The 26,390-nt window shown below is 37.7% G+C and overlaps 3 protein-coding genes across 7 annotated transcripts; 1 reads left to right on the top strand and 2 right to left on the bottom strand.

The window, feature by feature from the left end:
• Positions 1–10,340: 10,340 nt before the first annotated feature.
• Positions 10,341–14,461, bottom strand: LOC133735151 (sugar transporter ERD6-like 7). 5 transcript variants are annotated; one of them, XM_062162562.1, is made up of 19 exons: positions 14,271–14,461; positions 13,800–14,007; positions 13,630–13,692; positions 13,331–13,420; positions 13,179–13,238; positions 13,021–13,086; positions 12,811–12,876; positions 12,600–12,675; positions 12,433–12,497; positions 12,235–12,327; positions 12,049–12,129; positions 11,874–11,958; positions 11,725–11,768; positions 11,578–11,640; positions 11,428–11,487; positions 11,290–11,343; positions 11,110–11,169; positions 10,910–11,024; positions 10,341–10,826 (listed from the first exon to the last, which is right to left on the bottom strand). In XM_062162562.1, exons 2-19 carry the CDS (start codon positions 13,965–13,967, stop codon positions 10,693–10,695), a joined length of 1,443 nt encoding a protein of 480 aa, XP_062018546.1. In that variant the 5' UTR covers positions 13,968–14,007; positions 14,271–14,461; the 3' UTR covers positions 10,341–10,692. The 5 variants fall into 5 exon arrangements, with proteins under 5 accessions (XP_062018546.1, XP_062018547.1, XP_062018548.1 ...); XM_062162563.1 differs by lacking the exon at positions 14,271–14,461 and adding an exon at positions 14,120–14,250; XM_062162564.1 differs by lacking the exon at positions 14,271–14,461 and adding an exon at positions 14,096–14,116.
• Positions 14,462–16,698: 2,237 nt separating this feature from the next.
• LOC133737807 (uncharacterized) lies at positions 16,699–18,810 on the top strand. The gene is made up of 4 exons (XM_062165299.1): positions 16,699–17,007; positions 17,060–17,488; positions 17,708–18,596; positions 18,746–18,810. The coding sequence occupies exons 1-4, from the start codon at positions 16,699–16,701 to the stop codon at positions 18,808–18,810; spliced, it is 1,692 nt and encodes a 563-aa protein (XP_062021283.1).
• A 3,131-nt stretch (positions 18,811–21,941) lies between these two features.
• LOC133739256 (probable LRR receptor-like serine/threonine-protein kinase RKF3) lies at positions 21,942–24,429 on the bottom strand. Its single transcript, XM_062167001.1, has one exon. The coding sequence runs from the start codon at positions 24,131–24,133 to the stop codon at positions 22,217–22,219; it is 1,917 nt and encodes a 638-aa protein (XP_062022985.1). The 5' UTR covers positions 24,134–24,429; the 3' UTR covers positions 21,942–22,216.
• Between the last annotated feature and the right edge of the window lie 1,961 nt (positions 24,430–26,390).

Below are 26,390 nucleotides of genomic sequence, written 5' to 3' on the forward strand. Positions count from 1 at the left end.
CTAGAGAAGGTAAAATATTGTGACAAACTCTCCAAATGTGAACTTTAGCAGAATTAGGAATGACAACTGCCCAAAGCTTCTTCCAAAAACTCACACCCACGGATAACTGGAAAGGATGTCTCGAATGTGAGAGGGAAAACTCAAGACGATAAGCAGACTTAACTGTAAATTTACTGCTCTTCTCCACCCTCCACACTACTCTATCATCAACTGCTCGTGTACTCAGAGGAATACTCATAATAGCTTCTACCTCTTCCCTTGTAAATACCCTTCTAATCAAGCTAGCATTCCACTGCCCTGCATGATCAAGCAAATCGCTAACCTGATTAACTTCCAACGAAGTAGTATCATTAGCAGCCGGTTTGTAGTCTGCAACCCCAGGCACCCAACAATCTGACCATATGCTTACAGACAAGCCATTACCAATTTGCCAATAAGAGCTCCGTCGTAGAAACTCCCTAGTAGAAAACAAACTTCTCCATGAGTAAGAAGGAGAAGTAGAAGGTTCAGCCAACCAGAAGTTAGAATCTTGAAAGTATTTTGCTTTGTAGATCCGAGCTTCCAATGAATCCGGATTGTTTACCACACGCCAAGCTTGTTTGGCTAACAATGCAGAGTTGAAATTAGATAAACTTCGAAACCCTAGACCCCCTTCCTCCTTAGGGTTGCATAAAGCTTTCCAATGAATTTTTCTCTCATTCAGTGTAGGGCTGGGCACGGTCCCAGACCGGCACTACTTTTACAGGGACCGGGACCGGAACCGGGACCGGCAGTCTTAATTCGGGCCGGGACCGTTGTTGCAGATAACAGGGACCGGGATAAACCCGGACCGTGACAAAACCGACCCGTTTTTCGGGTTTTCGGTTCCAGTCAATCTTTGCAGCACTGCTGCATTTTGCTTCTTGACCTGCTTCTGTTTAAAGAGTATAAAGAGTAATGCAATATGATTCTATGAACTAGCAACAAGGCTGCAATGCTGAAAATAAAACCAATAAACCATTCTGCAAAGTGCCATCTGCACTAGCAGCAAGGCTGCAAATAACCATTCAATGATTTCAATCAACAACACAGTTACACAACAAGTTCACCAACACATATTGTCTTAACAACATAACAAATTAAAAACCAAAACAATGTTTCAACAAGACAACAAGTGAACAACCAAACTTCCATCAGTTCCATGCTGCCATGCTCAATGCCATGCATCTGCTCCTCCAGTCCTCCGTCTTCAAATTTTTTTCCCTACACATTTCAGTTTAAAAAGACATTGTATTACATCATTTGCATCATTCCCAACAACAACAATTTCATCATTATCACCATCATAATGAGATTAATACAATGCTTTCAAAATATAAAGCCGAACAGAACATAATCTACTTTCAAAATACAGAATCAGAACACAATGCTTCAGAGGGAACTACCTCAACATGTCCAAGACTGAAAACGACATTTCAAGAATAAAGGAGAGATCGAGAATATATATACATACATCATCTACTACAATGACACCAAACAGAACACGCAACACATATCAAATACACTCGATCTACACCAAAATCTTCAGAAATAATAATTTCATAGTTACAAGCAGTAGAGAGCCTCACTATTCCAAAACGATTCCAGAAACTAAAAAAGAAACCAACCAAGCCCATAGGCCATGAACTATATATAGTCAGATGAACAATAAACTTGAAAGGATATTGCAGTATGTTCTTGTTTTTAAGCTTGTAATTGGCATTTGTTTTTGACCAATTTTTGTTTACCTGGGGATGTCATCTCTTGGACAGGAACTCTGATTTAATATATAATTACACACACACACACACACACACACACACACACACACACACACACACACACACATATATATATATATATATATATATATATATATATATATATATATATATATTATATTATTTACATCTACAAACCATCCACAAACTTGAAGTCTCTACTTCTAGAAGTGAACCAAAAAGCAACCTAATTTCGTTATCAATATTATCCAGAAGAAGGACTTGGCTGAATACCCCCCATCTTAAATTTCTGGGTCACAGTCATGATCTAATCATTGTTTGTCCAATTATACACACTGCCTGATATTCAAACATAAACAGTTTATGCTTTGGTTTTGCTAGCTACCACTATCACACAGTATAGACTCATATCTGCAAATTCACTATATAAACCAGGCTCAAATCTATCAGATCTTAAATATTTCGAAAACAAACTCATAAACCCCAACCAAAACCCCCATGAACATCCAGATCTGCAAGCATTTCAGCTAATTAACCAACGCAAAAACAAAAAGGGATTAGAGAGAAGGACGAAGCAGTAGTACCTTTCTTGGCCAGCAGTGTCCCAAATCTGGGCCTTGATGACCGATTTGGCCAGCGAACTCGACAGCAATGGTGGACTTGGACTCGCGGTTGAACTCGTTCTTGGTGAACCTGGAGAGGAGATTGGACTTGCCGACGCCGGAGTCGCCAATCAAGACCACCGATTGTGAGAGCTGAGAGCTGAGAGCTGAGAGGCAGAGCCGCAGTCCGCAGAGGTGAGGAAGAGTGGAAGACCCAGAGAGCTGAGTCGCAGTCGCAGAGAGTAGCCGAGTAGGAACTGAGGAAAAACGATTTGGGATTTTAGAAATTTAGAGTTTAGGTTTACTTACTAATCACATGTGGTCATGTCCATACTAACACAATGGACTTCGAAACTAACCAATAATTGAAAGACACGTATACAAGGTCGGTTTTTTCGGTCCACGCAGTCACCGCAAGTTATGAACCGGGACCGGACCTTTTTGTTGAGTACATGGACCGAACCGCCCAAGCAGTCACGCAAGATAAAAACCGGGACCGAACCGGCACACTGTGTATATGGACCGAACCGGCCCGAAATCACTTATTTTCCCTCTAAAACGCGACCCGAACCGGCCGGTCCGGATCGGTTTCTTCCGGTCTTTCGGGCTTTCGGTCATTTATGCCCACCCCTAATTCAGTGTACTACCCCACCAAAACCGAGCACACATTTGCTCAAGATCATCACAAAAATTCTTAGTGAGTTGGAAAACACTCATAGCATAAGTAGGTAGAGCTTGAGCAACCACCCGGATAAGAATGTCCTTCCCAGCTCCACTCAACAACTTTCCTTGCCAATTTGCTAGCTTCTTTGACAAATTATCTTTGATGTAATGAAAGGTAGAAGTTTTCTTCCTTCCCACGTAAGTTGGCAAACCCAAATATTTCTCATGAGACTCCACTTCCTCAACCCCCAAAAGGCTAGCAATTTCATCTCTCATGAACTCTGAAACATTTCATCTCTTTAATTTTTTTAATTGTTTTTATTCTTCTCTTTAATTTTTTTTTAATTTTTTTAATTTTTCTCTTTAATTTGACACGTTTACTTCTTATTTCTTCTATTATGACTAATTTTATGGGGTGTTTGGGTGAGTCGCAGAAGAAATTAATTTGCTGCTTGAGGCCAATAAAATTAGTCATAACTTTTAATACGACTTTTATTAATTTTTTTAATTGTTTATATTCTTCTCTTTTATTTTTTCTTCTGATTAGCACCAATAAAATTACAAATTTTTTAAATTGTTTTTATTCTTCTCTTTAATTTTTTTTTCTTTTGATTGGCACCAATAAAAGAGAAGAATAAAAAAAACTAAAAAAAATTAGTAATTTTATTGATGCGAATCAGAAGAAAAAATAAAAGAGAAGAATAAAAATAATTTTAAAAAATTATTAAAAGTTATGACTAATTTTATTGGCGTCAAGCAACAAATTAATCTCTTCTCTGGCTCACCCAACCATCCAATAAAATTAGTCATAACAGAATAAACAAGGGAGGGACTATAATACTAATTTTTATCCTTAAAAGAGAAGAAAAATAAAGAGAAGAATAAAAACAATTAAAAAAAATTAGTTGTTGTAAATATTATTATCTATGTGGATGTCCATGTAAATACTCATTAGTTATGTAAACTCTACCTCTATATAAATGAGGCTAATGAGACTGAATGAGATACTTCTACTTCCTCCCAACTATTCTCTCTGCATATTCTCTCTACTTTATAACACGTTATCAGCACGCTCTATTCTTTTCTTTAAAACTCTATGATGATCCATGAGTCCTTATGGTGCAACTCTATTGCTTCTAACCATTACTCAAGATCTATGAGTCTTATACTTCAATTTACTTTTTGCAGCAATTTTTACGTTTACTGTATAATCTTTATTGGCAAGCATGCGTCAAAGCTTTCTCTTATGTTTGCTAATTATGATCTCTAACTGCACTTTGCTTCTATATATATATATGGTTTCATATGATCCATGATTCGAGTACATATCCGAATGATGGTTTGGTCTCCCTTACTATTAGTTCATATATGACCCTACCTCTCTCTTTATTGATATTGAGTAACCATTAGTTCATATGGTTTCGTATACTGATGGTTTAACACGATTCCTATATATATGTATGCCGTTAACATAATGGATATATGTTTTCTGTTTCATTACTTATCGCATATTTAATATGTATTTAAATAAATTTATCTTATCTGTTTTATCAAGCATACTTACTATTCATAATACAAGTGAACCTGAAGTTTCACTACTGCTACTCGAGCCAGAAGTTTCGAGTATATATCCATTTGAACCCGAAGTTCAAAAATACGGAATGTTAGAACCTGAAGTTCTAATCATAAGAACACGAACTTGAAGCTTCGTGCATATAATTGCGATCCAATGTTCACTTTATTTTCGAACCTGAAGTTTCGATATTGATTACTTATCTGTTAAGAACATGTAGTTCTAACACTATATATGGATCCTAACATACCTCATCAGACGATTGATCAGATGATTGAATACAATTGATTATGTATATATGGGTATATTGGTGTTTGTTTTCACATGCGTTCATATATGGGTATAATTGCTGAAAGTTTTTAGTTGATCACGCAAATAGAATCATACCCGTTTTTCCTTTCTGACAATCCCAATTTTCTTTTGTCAATAATCATGCCTCTCTCCTTTATTTTTGGTTTTTCAACCAAAACCCAACGTATTATCCCATAAGGTGCAATAGAGGCATTAGTTTTTACTTGACTATTTAATAGCATTTTCTGGGTTTTTGTCAGTATACACTCATAAGATTTTTTTTTTTTTTGTGTGTTTCCTTCATTGTCGTTAGACATCAATCCTAATTCGTAATATATTTCATGATTACAAGTATCAGTATATGCCTTATGTTGTCATCTACACATGTATTTACGAATTGATTAATATGAGAAGCAATCTTGACGTGATGAGAGTGATGACCACTATCTATGTTGATTAAATTTATGGCAGGATCAGTAACTCCCAAAGGCGGATCAATATTTTTTGATATCCAAGTTATACAATCTTACAATTATATGCATAAGTATGCTCAAAAGGTAAGGCCGTATGATATGATTTTATTGCTCATAGACGGATTTCAATGACCATTGTAAATTCAATGCGATCAAAATATTTTCTTTATATGATTACACGAGGGCCTGAAGTTCCTCAAAGATTGTGTAGTGGAAAATTGCGATATAAAGTCTCTCAAATTTATACAATTACGAGGGCCAGAAGATCCTCCAAACTATGCAATTGAGTATATGAACTCAAATGTTTCTTACTCCCCAATTATAAGAGGCCTGAAGTTCCTCTATTTTTTATGCTGGGGTCCCTTCCTCCTTATGACTATTTTTGAATTTGGAATTCAAACCACCTTTAGAACCTGCAGTTCAAAGTTGGACAATCAATCGAAGCCAGAAGCTTCTGACTAGCATTTAGATCAGAGAACTTGGCTCTCCTATTGTCTTTTGTTAGATGAGATACAAGATTATCATGTATTATGAAGTTAACCGGACCAGAAGTTCTGTGTATTTCTTCATTTAATGGAACCAGAAGTTTCCACAGTTAACTTTCTTGCATAATTTATCTATTTATTTTCCCTGCAATTTTCCTATTTTGTTATGTACTTTTAAATTAATTTTTTTTGTTAATCATACGGACCAGCAGTCCTATACCTCGAACATATGAATTTCGAATGTAATAGTTTTGAACCAGAAGTTCAAAATTTCATAATAGAACCTGAAGTTCTAACAGTAAAACTCAAACCCGAAGCTTTGAGTATAAAATATAAATTAGTTCAAAGTGAACTTGAAGATTCACTTTAGTCACCTCGAGCCTGAAGTTTCGAGCACCAAATTTATTTGAACCCGAAGTTCAAATTACAAAATCTTAGAACTTGCAGTTCATAGAAAAAAAAAATTCGAACCTGAAGCTTCGATTACACATAATTCATTCATAGTTAATTTGACTTTATGTCAACTCGAACTAGAAGTTTTGAGTAAATTTTCATATGTCGATTGACACATTCTTCTTTATGCCTGCTTAAAGCATTCCACCTTAGAACCTGAAGTTCTAATTGTGCAGACTCGGGCCGTAAGTTTCGAGTATATGGACAATTTATCGAAGAGCTTTAACCTCAAACCTGAAGTTTTGAGGGAATTATATTGACACCAATTTATACGTAAGCAGATACTCAACCATTGGTTTATGACGAATGAGTATGAGTATACCCCAAATTTGTGATCGTGAATTTTGTAATTAAAAGAGATCAGAACCTGTAGTTCCTTGATCCTTAATTACATGAGGACTTGAAGTTCCTCAATGATCAAACTAACTAGATGACCAACTAAAGTCCTTCACTCATAAGTTATGGTCATGAAGTTTAAACTCGACATTTCAAATATGTCATTTTGGCCAGAAGTTCAAAATGCATTTGATGTTAATATCTACATCAAACAACAATACAGTAATTGAACATCAAATTTTACATGAATAACACGGACCAGAAGCTTCGTGTGTATCTTATGAGATCCACTGTTCAATTTTTGCAAATTTGATTTGTGTCATCTTCAAACTTATATTTTGAGTGATTTCCAGGCAATGCAATTTTATCCATGGTGTCCAGAAAAATTATTAAGGCTTATGCTTATGAGGCTAATATAACAACATCTCAGATCTTACATATCTGATTGATGGCTCCAGAAGAGCACACATTATTGTCTTTTTGCATCCTGTGCCCCCAATATTACCAGAGATGTATAATCTCTCCCTCTTATAAAACTCATTGATAAGAAAGCCGATTGACATGGCTATACCATGAAATGCCACCAGAAGTGGATCATGGCAAGAGAAAAATCATGAGTCAATGCAAATACTGCCCTAACATCCACACATGTGAGGAAATTAAAAATTGGGCGTGTGTCACCTATGGTACACATTTGAGTATATCATTCTGGCCTGCAATTCAAAATGCATTTGGTCCATTCCAATTGTTAATATTTCACAATTGATGTTTACTCAAGCTAAGGTAACACTCATATCATGAGTTGTAGATCTTGATTTATGGCTCCCAATGAGCTACTATCATGTTACCGAATTTGAAATATTGTTGCATTAATTGCTTCCTATATGGTTGGAGAAGCCTTTATGCCATCGATCGGATATATACTGTATCGAATTTTCACAGTAAATTGAGGCATATATGTAATGTCATGAACCAGAAGTTCATTGAACCAAATACACTATTTGACATGATCGATTACGTCATCTTTTGTCTACCATGTTGCGTGGAATCACTTACAAGTTTGATGACTGCTAATCTTACTCATAAGCAGATTGTTTATTTACCGCATATTTGCAAGTTGTCACTTTAATGAGACATTCCTCTTGCAATGAGGGGGAGAAAGATTGTTCCTGAAGAACGACATGAATTGGTGTGAGATATTTATCCACCATCTCAATTTGATCTTGAGAAATATCTAAGCTAGTGATTTGATAAAAGATAGTGACAAAATTATATGCTAAATGCAAAGGCATCTGCCTGGGTTAAAGTCCCAGAGACCAACCATATTAATACAAACAATGTAGACTCCATTTGATTTGTGGGATGCAAGTGTATCCAATTGACATGATTCTCCTGAAGAGAATGTCATTAAACAATATCACAACTCCTAATATGGCTACACATACAGAGGGTGTAGGTATGTCATTAGGAAATGATGTCTTAGTGATACAATAATAAATCAATATGGTTGATGCTAATGAATAAAGCATGTTTTGACCTAAATCTTGGTTTGGGCTCGCCACCAACCAATGAGCATCTTCACTTCAAAGAAAGTGATAGATTTTTGAATGCATCTTTTGAGCATGGTCAAAATAAGACAGTCTTCCCACCGTTAGGGGGAGGAAAGACTACTGTCATTTGAATAACGGCGTGAATTTGTGTGGATTATATCCACCAGGTCTAAAGTTTTAAACTCCCAAAAAGCGAAGATCATACAAGCCCTATAGTGCTCGACATGAGGTTATACGTAAAAAGATCCACATTCTACATAATTCATCAATGAGAGATGATTGTCCTAGAAGTGACAATATATGCCCCAGAAGTGGCATGGGTACCCAATATCAATAAGCTTCCTACAGCTAATGCATGCATATAAGAATGTGTGGGATCTATGATTAATGATCATCGATGATAATTTACATATGGTAGCTACCAAAAATCATTAAGGGTTGTATTGACGCTATACCACGTTTCATTATGAATGTCGACAAAGTATATTATTGGCCAAATTGGAAAGAGGCAATTCCAATGAAATTGAATATTTGAAACGTGATGAAATACTTAGACCTTTAACCCTACAAGTTACAAAAGGGTATTTACAAAAGTGAAGATAAATCACTATGACACAATGTCTATTTATAGAGACATGAGATTGTGAACATCTTCCCTTATACGAATGACAATTTTCTATAAATACAGTGTTACATATAGCTGTTACATTGACGAGAGATTTATGGCACGTTGTCATCGTATATTATGAAGATCTTAAAGACACATTGCTAAAAGCAAAATCTCCAAAGTAAAGTGTCAGTATAAGCGTATTGCTTATCAATCCTCAAGGGATTCAAATACATGAATGATTCAAATGCAAGTCCATGAAAGGTTGAAAGAGCCTGAAGCTCCCTCATGGAATCAAAGAGTCTACAACTAGCTCATATGTACTCATTTCGTTCTAGTCAACGAGATCTAAATTGCCTTAATGAGTACTATGACGAGACTACTATCGAATTCGAATTATGATTATTGTGTTGCAACATATTCTAACTTTCGCAAAGTTATGAATTACTTAAAGCTCTTGAAGAGCTTATATGAGACATATCAATACACAAAGATATTGATGTGTATGGCTAGGTATGCCATGATGATTTTTCAATGTTTTAAACTATACAAAGTTAAATGTATCAATTTCTTTATATTGTTTAGCTATTACCTTGTGTATGATTTTGAGCATATGAGATTGTGTCTAACTTTATCATATGAGGTATTCCTTTGTTGGTATTGCTTAACCTTTGCAGGTATGAAATTTGTGATGAGCCCCTATATGCAAAGCACACATGGTCTTACTTCGGTGATAGACACATCAAACTACTATACATGGTACATGTAGCTTATCGCATACATAAATGAGGCTTGCAACAATCAGGAGGAGATTCTCATCAGGGGGAGCATCCAGAAGCATGCTACCTAGGACATATGCGCGTTGTGCTCTTTTTGTCATTCGACCAGGGTTATTTTTGTCCCACTGGGTTTTTGTTACCTTGCAAGGTTTTTAACGAGGCAACAATAAGCGCGTCCAATACCATCATTCATTGGTGGACATCCAAGGGGGAGTGTTGTAAATATTATTATCTATGTGGATGTCCATGTAAATACTCATTAGTTATGTAAACCCTACCTCTATATAAAGGAGGCTAATGAGACTGAATGAGATACTTCTACTTCCTCCCAACTATTCTCTCTGCATATTCTCTCTACTTTATAACATTAGTAATTTTATTGGTATGAATCAGAAGAAAAAAATAAAAGAGAAGAATAAAACAATTAAAAAATTAAAGAAAGAAAAAATAAAAGAGAAGAATAAAAACAATTAAAAAAATTAAAGAAAGAGAAAATCAGGGCTATGATAGTAATTTTATCCTTAAAATAGTAAGTTAACGGCACAATTTAACGGAGTGTAACGGAATGGACCTATTGGGTGTAAAACTGAAAGAATAAGGAGTAAACGTGTTAAATTAAAAGGTGAGGGACTGAAGTGTTTTTTCAGCAAAAGTTCAGGGACTAAACAGTATTTAGCCCTATTTTTTTTTTTTATCAAATTTCATTGATTGAGAAATGCACCTCTCAAAGCTGATCGAATAGCCTATAGGGTACTACTCACTACTGTATAGAAAACTAATATCCAAGTATGATCACAGGGTAAACATGAAATGTTCTGTTACAATGCTTTGAATATGTTTTCACTTTTCAAGAGAAAATAACACCCATATCAAAATTGAATAATACATATTTTATCACCTTGTATCGGCTCTTTTGGGGTAAATAAGCACAAAACTAGAAATATCAGCGACAGCATTTGTCCTCATTATTCTTAATAAGAACATAGGAGTTCAATATTGCCATACAATATTCTTCTTGTTTGGAAGCATAGTCCATCTACCAAGTTTCGGCGATGGAGTTGCAAAAGATCCCATTATCTCGATGAGAACTACCCACAAAAATGCTCTCCATTTCTTCTCTTTATCTTTCTTCACTTCTCTCTTTGCTTATGGCTGCTTGGATTTGTTCCAGAGTTTTCCCCTTTGTTTCAGGTACAAAGAAAATCACAAAAACTATAGCTAAAGCATTGATTGCTGCATACAGAATGAAGGTACCTGCAAATCATGTGAAGTTAGCTTCGTCTACTATGATGTTACATCTTCATGATATCATAAGCAAGGAAAATGATTCAATTTACCATAGGTGCTCCAACTCATAAGGAAGTTGAAAGTGTAGGAACACAACCATGCACCAAACCAGTTCACTAGCGTGGCTAAGCTTCCGGCCTGCCCTTTAATATTTATAGGGAATATCTGCAGCACATAGCAGTTACTTTAATTAGGTCACATTATCAAACCATGGATGAATAATTGAGTAAATCTTGTGAATCTTTTGTACCTCAGACATAATAATCCAAGGTACTGCTCCCATTCCAATTGAAAAGGCTCCTATGAAGATCTGAAACCAGAAACTAACTGTTAATAAAGAGTAAAACTACAGTAAAAAAATGAGAACTTCAATTACCAAAAAGACCAGTCTGTGACAGAGAATATGTTTTGACAAGGCAGATGAACATACCAGTATGCCAGTTACAGCAAGTACGGGAGCAACATTGAGAGCCAATTCTTGAGCCTGGTTCAGAAAGAGCTTTATTGTCATATTACTATCGGATAAAACCTAAAACTATAGATATTAAGGTCAATGTTTGAGGATCACCGTGAGAAAGAATGCAATTGCAGTCACTACACAGCCAAGTAGCAATCCTGATGCAGAAGTCTAGAATGAAGTGGAAAGTGTTAAAACTTTTTAACGCGAAAAAGAATCTCAAAAAATTCTCAGAACCAAAACTTTTGTGCACTGCTTTACCAAAATCAGAGGCTTTCGTCCAGCTTTATCCATTATGGATGCACCAATGCCAGTTACCACAACCTGTAAAACATAACAGCATCAGGTTACTACTAATGGAAACAAATTAAGAGATTGTAAGTGTGCTGTTGAAGAACTAATTTAAACCTGGAGAATAGCATAGGTTATAGTTCCAACGGTGGAAGAAAATCCTGAGAAAATTTAAATAGAAGATTTAGATTTCGGTTGTAGAACACGACTACTTGCTTCAGGCGAGCAGTTCAGATCATTAGTAAAAAGTAATTTATATTACCTACCTGCTTGCTCAAAAATATCGCTGACATAGAAACAAACACCATTGATTCCTCCCAGCTGTTGAAAGACCATCAAGCCAACTGCTATCTAATACAAAAGAATTGACAGCAAAGGAGAGTGAACTCAAAGATAAAGAATGATCAAACTGATCTCACAAATGAAGGAAGAAGCTATTACCAAGACTGAGGGCAAGTATCTCCTTTGAAACAAATCTAGCAATTTGACTTTAGGGAGACTGTCAATAGTTGCTATATATTCCTGTCAATGAAGGGACATGGTATTTCATCAGATATATGATCTTCCAAATGCTCTATGATATGGTCAATGAAGAGATGAATTTCAGGAATTTGAGATAAAAAAAACCTTGATTTCTTCTGCTTCAAGAGATATGTCAGCATCTTTCCCGCGAAGTTTCTGTAGTGCAACTTCAAAATCTTTGTGGCGTCCTGTCTTTGCCTGCACCCATGATGAGGTATGTCTTTATTTTGCGTGCATGAAACCATGAAAATTAAGAGAGAAAAAAATCACAAACAATTTAAGAAAATAGAAGTAGTTTCTCACCAACCATCTTGGAGACTCGGGAATGAAAAAGAGACCGAAAAGGGTCACAGCACACGGAATTAGTCCTGCAATTATTCACTGCACAAATGAGCCCTCTGTTGCTGTATTAGACAGCATAGGGTATTCTAATTTCTAACTAACAAGCACAGTTTGTCTAAGAAATTTACCTATTAGTGCTAAAGCCCTCCAACTTACTACAATCCCAATTATGAAGGAAACAGAGACTCCAGAAACAATCATTAACTGTGACACAGATAACGAAAGAAAGAGCATTAAGGGAAATTCAAAATAATAAGAAATGATCCAAATCCCTCAAGTTTGTTATTGAAATTATCAAATATTGTTAATAACCATTTTCATTTCTCGTCAACTGTTTACCTGATTTAAAGCAGTTAGTCTTCCTCGAAGATTTTTGGGTGCAATTTCAGAAATGAAAACAGGTACCTTGATATCCATCCAATATTTCATCAAACTGTGTTAATAACGTATATTCACATAGCATCTTTAAGGTACTTCCTCAGCGTCAAATTAAATTCCATTATAGTGTGGTCTCATAATCTAAAATTACAGAGGATGGCGAAAACTCACAACATATGAAAAAGCTCCCATTCCATATCCAGTTGCCAATCTCCCAATGTCAAGAGCCCAAGCACCCTTAAATAGCAGTCAGATGTGGAACATGAATAAGGTCACATATGTGAGGAGAAATTTGCTCAGTAGGGTACAAACACATGCAGAATACTTACCTCAGCAAAGTAAATAGCAAGCCAACCTGCAACACAGAAAGCACAGGACATTCTCAAGGCCTGCATACAATGTTGCAGTAAAGATATTGTTAGATAGTGATTATCAAGGAAACAGTTCGGAATGAGTTGGCAACATAGTTCCCAATTCATACCCCTTTTCGACCAACAAAATCGGTGATGGGTCCAATTGTGATAGCACCTATCATTGCACCAAATGTGAGAATGGAGCCAAACACTGAGTACTGCATAATGAAGAGAGAAGAAACTTCAGTTTGGAACTCTTCAAGATCAAAATTAGAAGTTGTTAACTGAAAAGATACTTGCAATGGCTCAGCAGCCATGAACCACTCAAATGACAAGTGCCCACAGTGCAAAATCTCAGTCATACACTCCAGCAGCAATAAAAGCATAAATACCTACTGAAAAATAAGTGCTCTAACCATTTGCATACCTCTGACACTGATAAATTGAGATCTTCCGTGATGGCAGACTGAGTAGGCGATGAATAACCCACCTGGAAGCCAACAAGACAATCTAAGAAGAGAATTCTGCTTATACATAGATCACAGCTTTCATGATGAGCCAATGAAAAGTTAAATAAATATGCAGACTAGCACTTACACAGCATCCGAATTCATAAGAGCCGCAAACTGCGACAAATGTGCTCAGGTAAACCATCCATTGATCCTCTTTGCTGCTTCCATGACCAGATCCCTCTCCAGTACCCCTCATGAGTGGCTCCCTTATGTTCTCCTGCACAACATTCTCCACATCCTCATTGATCGCCATGCTTCCCTATTTATACAACTCTCACGACGTATCTGAATCTCTATAAGAGGCAAAGAGAAGATTCAAAGAGATGACTTCAGTGAGCAAAAAACTATGAGATTATGGAAGCCAAGGAATCATTATCCTGCCTCTTTATAGACAAACAGACATACACAGAGAACACATCATTGCAGTGTATGAATGATCTAAACTTTTCTACTGAAGGTATATATTCTAGACGTGTAAGTTTGATCTACAATGAATGACAGTTACTGATATTAATGAAACAGGGAATTCTACTGTGCTCAATCAGTAAAAACTTACCTGATCAAGTTTGCTACTTACTACTTGTATAATTGCTGTGGTGGATAAATCTTTGTCGTTTGATTCCAAATAAAATAAGAAAACAGATTCAAACTTTCACTGAAGCACGGCTGAATGAGAATAAAGGATTAAAGAAAAGATGGGATTATCTTCTATGCGTTTGAAGAGTCGGAGGCTTGGTTAAGTCAAACAATATTAAAACAAGAGGACCCGTATCCGGGATTTAAATTCCTTTGTGTCCCTTAATTTCATAGGTGGAATTAATTTTCGGGTCGATTAATTGCTTACGGAAAGCTAAGACAAAGCTGGATTTCTTAAAATTCCATCCAAATTTCCCTTTCCGTCCCTTTCTAATGTGCAGTGAATATGCGTTGGGTTTGCCATATTAGCTATCATTTCTGATCGAGGATCAAACATGATGCTATCCAATCCACACACACTCCTGGATATACCAGGCTGGGATATATAACATGTATATTAATACTTATACTTTTCACTTTGTGTCAATCATTGAAGTGTGTACAGTGTACCTACCATTCCTTTTTTTCTTTTTTTGGCAAAGAAGTGTACCTACCATTCCTTAGCTACTGCAAACTTCATCCTTTGATCGTTTGTACGATAGTTGTTTTATCATGATCAAAGTAAACTTCATTACATGAAATAGACGATAACTGACGGATTTGTTGAGCAGACTACTAGACTTGGAACATGGAATTAAATAGGATATTTATTTTTATTGTGAATTTCCTCTTTCTGGCAAGGTCAAATACCCAGGCTACAAGTAGGATAGAAACCCAAATCAAGTAAATTGACAGAGTTACACATCTATGATCACGAACACAGATTCGCAGTATTGAAGATAAAGTCTTTAGTCCACTTGGGTCACCTAAACAAACTCGAAAACAAAGACTGAAACAGTGATTGTTTGAAAAGGAGAGCTCGTAATCATGCACGTGGTGGAATAAACTGGCCATACAGATACAGATACAGAGATCTAAGCCCACAATTAAATAGTGCATGGCCAGCTCTGAGATGATTCAAAGATACACTAGAAGCCATTTGAGACCCTAGCAATTATTAGAAAATACAATTACAGGCATGAGACCCTACCTGCCTTCTCCCTCGTGTTGTTTTCCTTTATCAAATTACCAACGGCCCTAATCAACATGTATACCTACCAGCCAGTCGATATTTTAAACAGCCAAGATCAAATACGAAAGGTTCACATCTCAGTAAAATATGCAGCAAAGAATGTGTTAGTGCAATGTTTATTTGATTGGCATTTCCTAAGCGCAACAACCAAGAGTCATGTTTTTTGTAATAGCTTTCTACTCTTGGATCCTTGAAAGAATGGAATGCTTCAAGCTTCAGGCACAACTCTCATCAATCAGGTATGTCTTGCATACATGCGCATGCTTGTAAAGTGGTTAGGACTGAACTTGCCTTTGAATCCTATTTTAGGATGCGAAAATCTTTTCAATCCTAATGTACTGATATGAGAATTTTTGGAAGGTTTTATCGAAAGCATTCAAACTTTCTTCATTTGGTTTATGGGCTTTTCCTTTTAAACGTCTGATTTTAATCCATGGATAAAAACCTCTTTTGCAAAGCCTTTCTGTAGCAGAAACCCTAGGAGACACTAGTTCATTCATATCTTATATATATATATGTGTTTTTCACGTTGTTAGAGTTACACACCAGAACAGAAAAGATATCACTGCTACGTTTATAAAGAGCTTTCTGATCTTTCATCCTCAGAAAGTATTGAGCCAAAATTGTTGAGAATTCTTCATGAGCTGTTCCTTGTTTAGCTCTTGAAGGACTATCAAATCCCAAAACTTTTTCTGTCAAAAAGTTTTCTGGTTTTATGCTTCATGTGTGTTGGTAGTTCATGCATGATTTGTGCCTTGAGGTGATTGACAACCGAGGTGAGAGTTGTGCCATCTCAAGATTGACAAAGGAGAACAAGGTCGCTGATTTGGAAGTAGCAAAGACGAGGAGACACCGCTGCCCACTAGATTGGTTCTAGTAGATGAGTTGTGTAAGATCTTTATGTACTTTCATATTCATATAGTGGATTGTTCACCGGCATAGTGCCCGCAGTTGTTTACCTCTTTGGAGGGTTTTACTGCGTCAACAGATCTTGTGTTATGTGTGATGAGTTTACTTTGAATGGTTTGGTTAATTGAGTAAAGCATAACATCGTCAGACTTATTGAGATTGATCTGCAGTTTCGATTAGGATTCACGTTATACTGCACTCCTATATTAGGATGCGAACAGGCCTGCACTCCTAAGACTAATTCCTAAATTTGTTGACATATTGATCAGTTGCATTAGTTGGGAAACACACATATCCATTCTGTAATTACAATTGGCATCAGAGCAGGTCGCTATACAAATTTAGCGTGATCCTGGTTAGGCACAGAATGGAAGGCACAAGTGATCGTGCAGCTGGGTCAACAAGTCATCCTCCATTTCTTGATGACAAAACAAACTATGCAGCATGGAAGGCTAAGATGAAAGCTTTCTTGTGGGCAAAGGATGTAGCTGTATGGGCTGTTGTTGAAAGTGGTTGGGAGTATCCAACTAAGACGGAAAAGGTAGATACAAAAGAGACTGGAGAGGGTAGTTCTACTGTTGAAGCCAAAGTTAAGAAGCCTATGAGTGAATGGACTGCAGATGAGAACACCAAGAGTACAAATAATCAGAAAGCTTTGAACTCTATTTTCACAGCGGTATCCTCTGATAATTAAGTTTCAGCTTATTTCTCATTGTTGCTCTGCAAAGCAAGCATGGGATATTCTCCAAGTCACTCATGAAGGAACTACAGCTGTCCGAGAATCAAAGCTTCAGCAACTTATCCAGCAATTTGAAAATATGAAGATGGGTGATGATGACAAGTTTGCTGATTTCTATGCTAGGCTCAGTGTTGTTGTGAATGGTTGTTTCAACTTAGGAGATCCCATACCTCAGCACAGAATAGTCAAGAAAATACTCAGGTCTCTTCCTATGAAATATCATTCCAAGAAGATAGCCATTCAAGAGTCGAAGGACCTGAATACCTATAATCTGCAAGAATTGATTGGAAACTTAACCACATATGAGATGGAACTCCCTGATGAAATGAAGAGCAAAAGCATAGCTCTTAAAGTTAAGAAAGACATTGAAGATGAGTCAACAGATGAAGAGGATGCTGATGAAGATGAAATTGATCTTGTCACAAGAAAATTCAGAAAATTTCTCAAGGATAGGAAATCCAAAAGAAGTGAATCAAGGTTTGACTCAAGCTCCAAGAATACAAGAATAAAAGAAAAGCCGGGTAATAAGGTTTTAAGGTTTGAAAGAGCACATGAAAAAAGAAACAACAATGCTCCAAAGTGTTTTGCATGTGAAGGGTTTGGTCACATTGCATCTGAATGTGCAAATACCTTGAAGAAGTCCAAGAATAAGCGGAATAAAGCAATGAATGTTACTTGGAGTGACAGTGAAGACGATTCTATGCTTGAAAGTGATTCTGAAGTGGTGGCCTTGGTAGGATTAACGACTATTGGAGATGAGTCTGAAGTTGAAGAATTTGATCTTGAGGAAGTAATGCAACAATATATCATGCTGTCTGAGGCTTCAAAAGAATTGAAGAAAAGAAATTCAGAATTGAGTAATGAAGTTGAGAACTTGAAGACTGATATTAGTAGGATTGAAGCTGGATTTCAATCCCAATTGGAGGCAAGTGATGCAGTGAGAAAGTCTCTTGTGGAGGACTTTCAATCCCTTCAACAAAAGTACCAAGAGAGATGTGATAAAGTTGAGGAACTTAAAACTGAAAAGGCTTGTCTGTTATATGAGCTCGAGCAAATGAAAGCTAAGGCTGGATGTGATTCTTCAAGTGGTGAAAAGTTGGAAAGTATTCTAATGATTGGTAAAAAATTTGGAGATAAACATGGCCTGGGATATGATGCTGAAAGTTCATCCAAAGGAGAGCATGTCACCAAGTTTGTAAAAAGCTCTGATCATTCCTCATCACAATCTACTTTCCCTGTGCTTGAAGAAGCTAGACCAATGTTGAAGAATTTTGTGCCTGTGTGTCATCATTGTGGAAAGCGAGGACATATAAGACCGAGGTGCAATCAACTAAGAAAAAATTCTTGGAATGACAAGAAGCCACTCATGAACAAAAAGAAAGAATATCTTCAAGAAAAGCTGGAATTTCTTTTGAAAGGAGTAAACAAGATAGCAAGATTTGTTTCAATTCCATTCTCACCTATGCCCAAGATGAAGCAAGTCTGGATACGAAAAGAGCCTCCTCTTTCTAAGCTTCCACATACAGGTAAGTGAACTCCTCCAATATGTGCTTGTGAAAAATACATTCTTGGTTGCCAATAGCATGACTTTTCCATCATAAGCACATATATAGGGGGAGTAGTGTCTTTCTGTTTACATTAATTTTCCTATTGCTAATATTTTCTGGTTTGTTAGGACTGAATATGCTTTTCAATCCTAATATCTTAGTAGCTTGTGTTTATTTCTGCATTTTTCTATAAGGATGTTCCTTTCTCTTTTTGGGTTTTGTTTTTGTAGGGACTTTATTTAAAAAAAAAAAAAAAAAAAAAAAATGACTTGTATGTTTTGATTTTATATCATACCATACCATGCCTCACGGGTATTTCTGCTTGAGAGTGTTGAGTTGCAGGATTAATGGATGATTGTTTGGATGCTCAATTTCCAAAGAAAGCTAGGTTGCCGAAGTTTAGAACAAAAAAAAAAAAAAAAATTGGTCTGGAACTTTGGCATCAACAACTCAATGTCTTGGAAAATTTCACAATGGTGTTACTGAATGTGTGAATCAGGTTAATCCAATCTATCTTGTGGTAAGTTGACAGGTAAGGTTAATAATATGAACATATCATGTGGTGTTTTAAATGGTGCTCAAAGAAGTTCTCTTGTACTTGAGTTCATGTTAAATGAATGCCAACTTTCAATGCCCTTGTATCAAGTATGTGTTGACAATTTCAAGAGATTCATTAGAATTTGTGGTCTAAGTTGGTTTCCTGTTTTAACTTGTGATTGTAGCTGCTGTGTGCTTGCATGTAGTATAGATTTGATCATTGTTGTCCTCATTTAGGTTCGAGTTACTTGACTATCTGCATATTTGTTGCTATTTCTACATTTAGGATTCCAGGTTTATTTCAATCCTAGTTTAGGATGCGTGTTCTGTTGCAATCCTAATATGTGCATTGTCGTACATTATCACCTCAAGAGCAACTCATGAACTGAGATTTAGTTAAATCTCTTGGCCTTCTCCTGTAGTGATATGTTCTTGCTTTTTGAGTGTTTAAAGGTCCAGAATTAAACCCTATTCTTTTCCCTCCCTTCTTGTGTTTATGGCAACTGAAGCCTTGCTTTGTCTCTTGCACTTGCACACCTAAGATGTTGAGTGGGGTATGCAGACCGAGTTATCACTCTTGTAATGGCACCAGTTGTTCTTTAAGGAGACATCCAGTCTACCACCAAATGTAGATGGGACACCTGCCTTGTAAAGCTAGAGTGTTTCAGGTCGAAACGGTGGTGGTCTAGGCAAGTCAGGCTATCTCCAAATGTAGATGGGACACCTGCCTTGTAAAGCTAGTGTGTTTCAGGTCGAAACGGGGATGGTTTGACTCATGATCTTTCTGAAAAGAAAAAAAATAAAATAAAAAAAAAGGAAAGCGGGGGTTCGCAACAAAAAAAAAAAAATGTATATCAGTTGCTCAACGCTCAATGCGCCCTCATAGCTCATGTCTCCATTTATATATATATTGTGCCTCTTCGTGATACTCTCTCTAAAGCCTCTGATGATCTGGGTTCACTTTTCAGCATAGCACTTTTAGTACCCTAACTCAATTTGGTTTTGAAATAAATAGTGTTTCGTTACTGAGACCTGCTCTCTTTCAAATCTGCTGGTTGATGCTCTTGAGAAGTGTTCATGTTGATGTTATCTTGGAAAAGCTCTGCTTGATTGCTCTGTGTGTGGTAATGGTCTGTCTCATGCATCATCTCTGCTTGGTTCTTCTCCATTGTCTCTGCTACAAAGTGCAGGTTACCTTGGTTCAAACATATACCCTATTCTTCTTGATCTTTTGAAAGTTGTCATAACATACTGATATTCAAGAGTGTTTGAAGGTTCACTTCTATTGCAGGATCAGTTTGACATTTTATTCCTAGCCCCCTGATTAATGTTTGTTTCCGCTGCTACCAATACATGTGTATTGAATTTAGGGGGAGTGAAATCTTATGCACAATATGCTTTGGTCCCTTTGTCCTTTCCAGGCAAAAAGGGGGAGAGATTGGAAATTTAATGTTCTTAATGTTTCATATGCTAATGCTTACACTACTTCAACCATACATGTTCTTCACGGGTGTTATGTTTCTTGTGTGCAGATTGCAACTTGGAAGTTCATATTTCTTTGGTCATGGTAGTATAGGATCAACTATTGTGTATGGTTAAATGTATATGTTGTTTTGCCTAGGAAATGCCAAAGGGGGAGATTGTTAGTGCAATGTTTATTTGATTGGCATTTCCTAAGCGCAACAACCAAGAGTCATGTTTTTTGTAATAGCTTTCTACTCTTGGATCCTTGAAAGAATTAATGCTTCAAGCTTCAGGCACAACTCTCATCAATTAGGTATGTCTTGCATACATGCGCATGCTTGTAAAGTGGTTAGGACTGAACTTGCCTTTGAATCCTATTTTAGGATGCGAAAATCTTTTCAATCCTAATGTACTGATATGAGAATTTTTGGAAGGTTTTATCGAAAGCATTCAAACTTTCTTCATTTGGTTTATGGGCTTTTCCTTTTAAACGTCTGATTTTAATCCATGGATAAAAACCTCTTTTGCAAAGCCTTTCTGTAGCAGAAACCCTAGGAGACACTAGTTCATTCATATCTTATATATATATATGTGTTTTTCACGTTGTTAGAGTTACACACCAGAACAGAAAAGATATCACTGCTACGTTTATAAAGAGCTTTCTGATCTTTCATCCTCAGAAAGTATTGAGCCAAAATTGTTGAGAATTCTTCATGAGCTGTTCCTTGTTTAGCTCTTGAAGGACTATCAAATCCCAAAACTTTTTCTGTCAAAAAGTTTTCTGGTTTTATGCTTCATGTGTGTTGGTAGTTCATGCATGATTTGTGCCTTGAGGTGATTGACAACCGAGGTGAGAGTTGTGCCATCTCAAGATTGACAAAGGAGAACAAGGTCGCTGATTTGGAAGTAGCAAAGACGAGGAGACACCGCTGCCCACTAGATTGGTTCTAGTAGATGAGTTGTGTAAGATCTTTATGTACTTTCATATTCATATAGTGGATTGTTCACCGGCATAGTGCCCGCAGTTGTTTACCTCTTTGGAGGGTTTTACTGCGTCAACAGATCTTGTGTTATGTGTGATGAGTTTACTTTGAATGGTTTGGTTAATTGAGTAAAGCATAACATCGTCAGACTTATTGAGATTGATCTGCAGTTTCGATTAGGATTCACGTTATACTGCACTCCTATATTAGGATGCGAACAGGCCTGCACTCCTAAGACTAATTCCTAAATTTGTTGACATATTGATCAGTTGCATTAGTTGGGAAACACACATATCCATTCTGTAATTACAGAATGGCATCAAATTTCAAGAAAATTCACTCCAGATAAATGTTGTGGATCTATCTATCTAAATCACGTCCAAATATGGTACAAATGTGATATTGACATCGACAAGTCTGATAGCAAAAAATATGGAACTCGAAGTATTCTACCTAAAAGAATCAACTCTAATCATACATCTAATTTATCTTTACAGTGGGAAGTTTGATACAAGTTTAGAAACAATACAATCAAAACCAACAAACAAATTGGGGTGAGAATACCAATTAGTGGAAATTCTCTGTCAAAGAGTCGATACTTATCTCTTGCCAGAGTCACCTCCCTTCCGTTGTTGAACCTGAACTTTCTCCGTCTCCCTTATGGTCACGAGGAAGGCTACTTTCAAATGTGTAAGTCTGGAAGCCTCCTGTACTAGAGAGCTGAATTGAGCCACTGCTGCTGTATCTTTCTATATCATCGATCTCGGCCACAAGGGGAATTGGCCTTTCCGGGATTGAGGGAACTGACAAGTCTGTTTCCAACATTTTTACAACCTGATCCATTGTTGGCCTAGCATACAACTGTGGATGAGAACAAAGAACAGCAACCAATACATACTTCTCTAAAACTTCAGGTGGACCCTTCTCTGGCATATCTTCAATGACATCCAGCGCTTTTCCTTCTCGCACCATGGACCATGCCCAATCCGTCACAAGTGACGGCTGACTATCATTGTTCACATGGAGTGCTTTCTTTCCACTCAAAAGCTCAAGCATCACAACACCAAAGCTATAAACATCACTTTTCTCCGTCAACTGCCCATACAATGCATACTCTGGAGCAAGATAACCCATCGTTCCAGCCACCCTAGTGCTCAAATGTGTCATTCCCTCAGGCGTAAACTTTGCAAGTCCAAAATCCGCCACTTTGGCCTCAAAATCCTCATCCAAAAGTATGTTATTTGCTTTAATATCCCTATGAATGATGGACGGTTGAGCCCCGTCATGCAAATAAGCCAACCCCCTCGCAGTCCCTAGCGCAATCCTTTGCCGAACTGGCCAACTGAGCTTGTTCTCAAAAGTCCCAAACAAATGGTCATGGAGACTCCCATTCTTCATCAAATCACACACAATGATCCTCTGGTGACCTACCAAATGCGTCGTCGCAGTACAATAACCTCTCAAAGCCACAAGATTGACATGCCTAACGCTCGCAATCACCTCAACCTCGTGAGCGAAATTCGCATCGCCGGCAGCAGAGCAATTCTTGAACCTCTTCAATGCAACTTCAGAGCCATCAGCCAGAGTGCCCTTGTACACATTCCCATATCCTCCCCTCCCGATTATATTATCTCTAGAGAAATTCTTAGTAGCCTTGCTAATCTCTTCGAATGTGAACTTAACCAAAGTAGTACTCCCACTAATGGACTCTAATGCATTACCCAAACCCGACTCAATTCTATCATTAGCAGCCTTTCGCCTCTTGTTGAATATATACTCTTCGTACTTGTGCCATGAGAACCAAATCCCACCGATTAAAACCAACAACCCGAAACCACAAGCAACCAACACAATCAAAATCAGAGTCCTTTTCTTCTTACCGGAGCTGGGCGTCGTGAAATCGAGCGCAAAGAAGCACTTGGCGTTGCCGTGATCGGTCGGGCCGTAGGGATTGGCGAACGCGGCGGCGTAAATCGACGGGTAGGCGGTGCAGCCGGAGACGTTCCCGATGGATTCTCCGGTCAAATAGGTGGCGGAGAGGCTGGAGAGGCTGGTGGTGCAGGCGGCGCAGGGGGAGTTGTTCTCGAGCGACTGGTTGCAGTTGGAAACGACGCCGTCTAGGGCGGTTTGGCCGACGAGGTCCTCGAATTGGGCCTTGGTGGTGATGTTCATGCAGCCCTGGGAGATCCAGGAGGTCTCGAAGCCGCAGGTGGAGCGAATGTCGAAGTCGGCGACGAATTTGTCGGCGAGGGTTTGGTAGGCGGACCAGCAGGAGTCGGAGGCGTTGGGCGGGGGGAGGAAGTTGCCGGTGAGCTGGAGGTAGTGGGAATCGACGAGGCGGAGGCCTTGGAGGATGTACTGGCACTCCATGTTCTGGTTCATTTGGGGGCGCTTGGAGCCGGGGTCGAACTGCTGCAGGATCGTGAAGTTGAGCGGGCACGGAACGGTGACGTTTTGCTGGCAGAGAACTGGAGTTGACAAGGATAGTAAAGCGAGTAGTAAGAGGACTGGAGCCTGGGATGACATGGCCATGTCGAGTGGGGATTAGGGTTTCATGGAGGGGGAAGGTAGAGGTGGAGAAGTTGAAGTGGTATGGTGAGTGAGAACTGGTCCACGCCTGGCGGTTTGACAGTTGAGACTTGAAAGGAAAGAAGAAAGTGAAAATTTGAGTTGGGGTAGGAGGCTGAGAGGGAAATTGTCCGGTAGCTTCCTGCGCGTACAACGCTGGATCTTGTACTGGCCCACACTTTCAGTGTGCCTGTTTTAAGACTTTCAGTTGAGGCCCAAATCCAAACTCTCGTACGACGGGAGGTCCGACGATTTTTCGGATGCCGTTTTTTCACAGCTCCCCTTTGTTTTAATCTTGGTATACTTCAATTCAATGTATCTTCTTTTTATTTTTTGTCTCATTCAATTCAATTTGGTATTTGACTAAAGTGTCACGTTTAAAACATTTCGATCACCATATTCGAGTAGAAAATATATCTCGTTGAAAAAAAGGGAAAATGTGGAGAGAGATGCATGTACAAGTAACAAGTTGAGTCTAGAAGAAGCATCTTCAAAATACTATTTTTTATGCCATAGAGTTCGTTATAATCTACTGTTACATATATAATATTAGATTGAATCTAGAGTCCCCAAATTCCAAAACAAACTATAATGCCACTATGGAGTAGATATACAGTATTATTGACCAAAAATATAAAGAAAAGAAAATAAAGTTAATAATTCAACATCTGTGTGCCTAACATATTCTACAATGGCCGTTAGGGACATGTCATTGTCTATTATTTCTAACTGTCACTAAGAACATGAACCAATAATCCTACTGTTGTTAGTGTTTGGACATGAGGCAATACAGGTTCTGATGAGAGGCTTGTTGATCTGTAACTGGGCTCATATTAATTTCCAAAGTCAGTAATAGTATTGCCCCTCATCTTGTTCGCAAAAGCTTAAGCACTACCGTAGGATGATAGTTGATCTACTCGAGTTATGTGAAAATTTTCTAAGTCATATCTTTAAATTCTTCTCAAGTGGCTTAAATAATTTGACTAAACTCAAGTCCCGCATTTAGACAAGTCCTTTTGAACTGTCTTTAGGGTCAAATCGTGTTCTCTCCAGACCAAATTCTCCATCAATATTATCCAAAGAATAATACGAGTGTGAGGGCAAGAGGTGGGTGATGATCATGTGGTATTAATTGCCAAGTTTTAGTTCCGTCAATAGGGTCACGACATTTTGGTGGAAGTGATCATATTGAAAATGAAAAAAAAAACAAATTTAATCAAGCGAGGACTCAAATAAGTCATGGATAAGTGGTGATTCAGAAGTAACTTTTCTGTTATTGAAATTAAATTTAGTTGAAGAACAAAAATGAAAAATAGTGGGAGAAAAAATAAAAGTAAGGTGTGCCAACTGATAAGCAAATGGTGGAATTCAACTAGAAACCTCTTTAATCATTTAGAATGAATTTTTCCCGCTTTAACATCATCGGTGAACGAACCCATATCCAGAAATCCAAATACACCAAATTCAAGTACCAAAGTGACTCCATCCATGGAGTCCAAGTTAGGGACTTGGATACAGCCGCAAAGCGCAACACAATTTCCTTGTCTTGTGTGTGGTGGTCATCAACCTCAGCTTTGGGGTTCATCCTCCGGCAGAGGGCTAATCTCTCTGCAATCGTTCCAATTTTATTGGACATCCAATAAAATTGGAACGATAGCAAAGTATACGCTTAGCCCGTAACCCAGCTAACATTTTTGTTCTCCTCCCACTCGGTGTTGCCCTCCCCGTTGAGCTTTCTGATGGTGAAATTACAATAAAAATTAAAATTTCTCTTGAGAAACTCGTTGACAAAAGGCTGAGGCGCGGGTATCTCGCTCTCTTTAAGGAGATTCAAGCCCTCTGCCGAACAATGCCGATGCACCAGAAATCTCTTGACTTGTCCCCTCCAATATACAACAGCCCAACAACAAGTTGTATGGCTCACATCAATCTGCACAAATTGGAGGAACCCAAAGCTCCACCAAAAGAACACATTTCTCTGGCAAAAAAAACACACAAGACTCTTTTGGGGGATTTTGGAAAGAAAGTTGATGGGTGAATAGTTGAGTAAAAGTTTGATGTGTTTTAGCATGCAACAAATGGTGCTATTTATAGGCTCTTAGGACACTCCCTACAATTAATAGGGTAGTAACCAAATGGCATAGGTTACAAAAATTAAAACCCAAAAATAAATCAAAATAAAACACCATGAGTTACAAAATAAAATTCAAAATAAATTCAG

Source organism: Rosa rugosa, chromosome 3 (assembly GCF_958449725.1).
Source record: "Rosa rugosa chromosome 3, drRosRugo1.1, whole genome shotgun sequence".
Taxonomy (NCBI): domain Eukaryota; kingdom Viridiplantae; phylum Streptophyta; class Magnoliopsida; order Rosales; family Rosaceae; genus Rosa; species Rosa rugosa.